The 5,857-nt window shown below is 37.7% G+C and overlaps 1 protein-coding gene across 1 annotated transcript in view; it reads left to right on the forward strand.

Annotated features, from left to right (window-relative positions):
* The window catches only part of WDR25 (WD repeat domain 25), a gene marked incomplete at its 5' end in the record, with an annotated part of 27,540 nt that overhangs the window by 6,473 nt on the left and 15,210 nt on the right, over nt 1–5,857 (forward strand). Inside the window, one exon of the mRNA XM_027909361.1 lies at nt 2,826–2,956. Within this exon, the coding sequence (XP_027765162.1) occupies nt 2,826–2,956 (131 nt within the window). The remainder of the gene's footprint in view (nt 1–2,825; nt 2,957–5,857) is intronic.

The following is a 5,857-nucleotide window of genomic DNA, read 5'->3' on the forward strand; positions in this document are numbered from 1 at the left end:
TATTTAATGTTAATAAACTGAATAATTGTAAAAAAAAAAAAAAGTAACTGTAAATAACGATTTTCAGAAAGCTGGAGGAGGATCTCTAGCAAGCACTGAAGCTGGATTTCCTAAGCTGTAGGGATAGTTCCTTCATAGCAGGGAAAGCAGCAAATTCTGCTCATAGTACTGTAACACACTAAATAAAATTTGTACAGAAAAAGGCTAAGAGTTGAACTTACTCTTTCAAATTACTGAATTGAATGAGCTAATTTGCTCCATCTCATCTTCGGCATTGATCTGTTCCATCTCTCAGATGGATATTTTTCCTAAATTTTTGAAGTTCTGCAAGTGTATTGTGCATAAATTTTAAATCTGGCAATAGGAGGGTTTCCTTTCTGTAACATTGTGATCCTCCCCTTTTGAGTATGTTTGCTGCTGCTCAGCTCATCCACATTCTAGTCTTGCTTCTTTTCTGTGACATGGCAGTAAAATGAAAATAATGCATACATCTAATAACGCCAAACTCTTTAGAACACTGTACTCAGTTTCCAAAAAGAGATTAAATTTCACTTTGGGGGAGTGAGAGGACAAAAGAGAGAGTTGTATTTCAAAGTATTAATTGGAGAGCCTGACTTTGTAAGATTAATGGTTAATATCTGCATTAAGTGTTAAGGTAGCAGCTTAAAATAGGAAAAAGAAGGAGATAAAGAGTGTAGGAGTGAATAAGATTCTAATTGTTTTCATTTATTTTATTTATTATTACACTGTAATGTAGAATTCATAACACTGAGGTCGTTATGTTTTAATTATATTAGTGACTATTGCTTAGAACTTTGGGATAAATAACAGCCTCTAAAAGACAAGAAAAGGGCAAATACAGTGCCCATTTCTCTTTAAAACAGGGGAAGACAGAGTAGGGAATTGGAGCATTTTAGTTTCTGGAGAAAATATCAGGCGAATGATTGAATTATTTGGAAGCAGTTGGAGATAAAATTGTAAAATTGAGTAATTAATAACAAATGATGTTAAATCAGTCTTTCTGTGGAAAAGGTAGCATCTTGTAGTTAGTAGATGAAATGCATCTTGAATTTAATGCACATCTTTTTGGTTGACTTCCTTGTGTCTTAGGCTGGAGAACATGAGTACACATTATAGAAAAAGCAGTTTTCAGAAGTCTTGTGTAGGTAAACACAAAGTAAAGGCAGTGCTTGTCCAAAAGTTTAATGGTGAGTTCCACTGGATCACTTATCTATATGTCTAATGTCGTTTGGACAACACACTTTGTGGGGAACAGTGATCATTTGATGTGTCCTTTATTAAGTTGTGTGACAGATTAGTACAGGTAGGCTGCATTTATACTAATTTCTGGCTGTAGTCCCATTGAAAACTTGTTGATTATACTCCTGGAGTTTTTATTAAGCTGGGAAAAAGTAGGAACCAAATTCCTTTGGGAGCAAAATGCTGTTAAACTGAGTAGTGAGCCTCCATGGGGAAATTCAGTATTTTCTTAAGTGCTGTGGATGAGAGTGGCTTTTCTAAAGCCCCCTCAAATGACACCTGATAGTGGTGTACATGAGAGCAATATCTTGTTGTTTCTATAACTGATGATTTTAATACTTTCTTCTTTCCCTATGGCGTCTTTTTCTCCCCCTGTAGCTGTTGGGGATCTGAAAATTCCCATGGAGAGAGATGGTCACTGTTAGATATGACTTGTTGAGAGAACCTCTGCTGCCCTTATGACTCTTTTTCTCATTTTGGAGAAGAAACTTATGGACTAAATTAAGTGTTTCACTTAGTAGTGACAGAGCGGCCCTTGAGACCTTGCATGGGCAATCAGTGGAGAATCATTTTTAAAAGGGCAAAAATCCCCTGCAAATACCAGTATTCACATACAACAACAATCATCTCTCCCTCACACTCCCGACAATCTATTTTCCTTGCCCCTGCTAGCTTGATGAGCGCATGGGATGAAGTAAAATCTTTTTCTTCTTATCTTTAAACTGAATAAATAAATCATTTGACAATTTTTAGCCTCTTGAGTGTGTAAAATGAGTTCTGCAGATGGAGAAAATGGAACTGGTGATGAAATAAAATGAATTGGCCCCAGATCATGAAATAAGCATAAAAAATCTATATGAATGATTTTCAGTATTGTACCCCTCAGAGTAAGTATTTACATCTGTCAGTAATGTTTTTAGCTGAAATTATTTTCTGTGGAAAAGTTCTATAAAATAACCTAGCTGAATTCTGCTGCCTTCAAAAGTGTCAACAATCCAATTGATACCAACCACAGGATCCTGTGGAGATTAGTGAACACAATTAAATGTTGGGAGCAGTGTATCCATGGGAACAACCTTCATATGATGGTATGCAAATTATTTCCTACTTTCATGATGAAGTTTCACTCCTACCTTCACAGAAAGACAAGTAAACAACTCAAGAGTTGTAATATAGATTGAGATGTGCTATTTCTGTGCAGACAATATTTTTTCTAGTTATTTTTGTCTCACTGAAATGAAGACTCTGGCATCTCTATAGGGAAGCATTCAGCCATTGGATTTGTAGATTTATTCCTGCATATTGACTGGACTGGTACCTTGGTGGAACTCCTCTCCTTAGTGTGGGAAACCACTCATTCTCTCCTTTTGATAGGAAGCAGTCAGTGGTGCAGAGGCCTATTATAAGCAAGACCAGTCTCACGTGAGTAGTACTCATAGAGTAGCCTCAGCTTGAAATTTGTAATATAAGCCTGTTCACCTCTGACAACCTTAATATTTTTCAAACTAAGTTGCATATTTCATTTTCTGCTCAAATTTTGATCTTCACTTTTCACTTTATTTTAGGGAAGCAAATATTTAGCAGCAAAACAGAATTTAGGATCAGTGCACTCAAGTTCCACCCTACAGAGTCAAATATTTTCCTTTGTGGAGGGTTCAGCCCAGAAGTTAAAGCTTGGGATATAAGGACTTCTAAGGTAAAGAAAATATTTTTTCTTTTTCTGTTTTAGAATGTTTCCTAGGCTATGTGTGCTGTGTTTTACTGAGCTACTAGATGTACTGTAACGTTTATTCTGAAGTATTTTGTATTTGTCATTGATTGTGTTCCTATTTGTTGATGTGAACCTCTGTAATGTTTTTTTAGTGCTAAGAGGAACATTGTACACAAAAACCCTATTTTTTTCTGTCTGTAGATATAAGAAACATCTAGTTGAATTAAACAAAGCCAATGGCTCACTTCAGGATTGTGAAAGGCAGTTGTGTACTACAAAGCAGTAAAGATAACTTGCTCTTCTAGCTGTTGTGTGTGGGTCAGGATGTGTGTTTCTGTACCTTGTGTGTAGAAGCCTGGAGTACTTCTTACATTCATGAAGGGCCACAGAGCTGTGCATCACTTCTGCTCTTACTTTATCATGAACTGTGAAGGACAATGTGCTCCCAGCTGCCTTTCAGAGCTCAGGTAGGAGCAGAGCTATACTCTGCCAGGGGGAAGCCTAAGGTAAACTGATATCCTCGTGCATGGAACAGTTCAAAGAGAAGCAGTGACTGTAAAGTGAGTAGTTCTTTGTTTTCCTTTGAATTTCTATGTGGGTGGAACCTACTCATTGTAGTTAGCCATCTGTTTGCTCTTGAGGATGGCAGAAGGGATCTGAAAAAGATAAGATAGTGTATCAATAGTGCTTTCCCTTGGCACCAGACAAGGTATCAAACAGTATTTTATTCCAAATAATGAAGACAATAAATATGTTTGTTTCCTAAAGCAGCTCTTTCCTTTCAGGTTTTAAATTCTGATGGGGCCTCAGCTCAACCACAACCAAAGAGTCAATTGATATGTCTGGCAAACCTAATTGTAATTCACACCTGCATAAATATACTTTCATAAAACATTTCCTTGTGGACAGGAGCAGATATGGAACAGCACGTGCTTTTTAACCTGAGCAGAGGCTGCAAAGCAGCACACACGTCCCAGGCTGTGGTTGCAAAATATTGTCACCCACCTTAGGCTGATGTTCTGCTGAAGGTGCCTGCTACAGAAATATATGCGTCTCTGTGGTGTGAGACTGGAGTTGGCTGGTCGACAAAGGGTGGTTTGACTGTATTGGAAAGGTTTCTTGGTGAAACTGTTCCTGAAAACTGGCAGTAGAGAGGAAACACGTGTCATTCACCAATGAACAGTGTAGCTGGAATGGGGAGAAGGCAGGTAAAGAGGTGTAGACATAGTTTACCTGAGGCATTTTACCAGTGAGGAGCAGACTAATGCGTTGAGATGGAGGTTCAGTAGCAGATGGATGTGCAATTTGTGAGGTTCTGGCCTTTGTAAAAGGCACTGTAATGCAACAAAGGAGCAAGCCCATCCTGATAAACTAGACTTCAGACCTGTGAACAGACCTGTTCATACCTTCTATAGTTCTGACTACCAGTAGCCTGGTTTGAGATGATGTTGATACAGTAACTTTTATGTAAACTACATATCTGTCAAAATTGCAGAGGAAAACTGCAGTTTTCAGTATACTACCACTTCACAGGTTCTAGAAACAATAGTTATACTTGGGATCGCCTTTGTGTGGGTTGCAGGGGATGACATGAACTGTGTGTGTCTGTATGCAAAGCCAGTAGTGAACACTTTAGGTGAAAACATCAGTGATTCATTTCCAAAAGTCAAACAAAACCAGTAAAAATCATTTATATCTATGTAGAAGGGGAACTTGAATACTTAGCATTTTATTAATTTAATTATACATTAAGTCTAAAACCTCTCTCGTGTTTTTTACTAATTAGTGAGTGTATTATCTTTATGTTATTTAAACAGTATTTTATTGTATCTTTGTGCTTTACTGCCCAATTGCAGCTTTTTTTGACCCCTCGCTTGTGGGCCTGGGTGTGATGTCTTTTTCAAATGAGTACAGTGGTGTATTTGTGTTTTCATGGGCCATTCCCTTTCCACTTTTAATACCTTTGCCGAGGGAAAGGGTACTCGTGACTCATGACTGTTACATTATGAATGTTTCTCTTTGAGTGACAGTGCTGCTGTTATGTGCAGTATGTCACAACACTGCATGCTGTGGCATCCTTTGATCCCATCTTACAGTGTGATTTCTCAAAAGGTAGTGTGTGCCATGGCCAGGACGGTATTTACAGCAGAAAGGAGACTAGCAGAATAATGTGGTTTTATCTCTATAACTAACCATATGCTCATCTTTGCCACGCTGAAGATCCAGCTCTCCTTGAAGAGCTGTTGATCCCGGGGAATTGCAGATAGTATTTGTACCTGCAGGACACGCCAGTGTTTAGAAATACTATGTGTAACTGTATTTCTGGGAGCTGATGCTAATGAAGAGACAAGGGAAACATCCTACTGTTATTACAACCAAATAATTTACTTTCTGAGACAATAAAGAAGTGAATGAATATGTATTCTGACAGGTAAAATAGGAAAAGTTTTAGACCAGGTAAAACAGAAATCCCAGCATGTTTCTTTTGTATAGATCCTGTACTGAGCTGTCTCTGGAAGTTTTTAGAAGTTGTAACCTACTTTGTTCATTAGGAAACAATTATATTCTTGTAGAACTTCACCACTTGAAAACTAGCCAATTAAGTAGTGCATGAGGAACATTAATTTTAATAACCAGCAGTGTCTAATCGCCTTAGAAACTGGAAGGCCTGGTAACAGATATTGATCCTTTTTTTAGATTTTTTATATGTTTGCTCATTTGAAAACCATAAATTTTTATGCGCTGTGATTGTCTAAAGCAGCAGTGTGGTTCACTCTCTTACTCTGAAACATTTCTGAAAGGGGGAGAGAGCTTCTATTATCCTTTTATTATTTTTTATCCTGCCATCTAAGGTAGCTGTTGCTCAGTGATAGACTGTTAGACACC

This window comes from Empidonax traillii, unplaced genomic scaffold, assembly GCF_003031625.1.
Source record: "Empidonax traillii isolate 1590-97213 ecotype Southwest subspecies unplaced genomic scaffold, ASM303162v1 scaffold2080:size39582, whole genome shotgun sequence".
Taxonomy (NCBI): domain Eukaryota; kingdom Metazoa; phylum Chordata; class Aves; order Passeriformes; family Tyrannidae; genus Empidonax; species Empidonax traillii.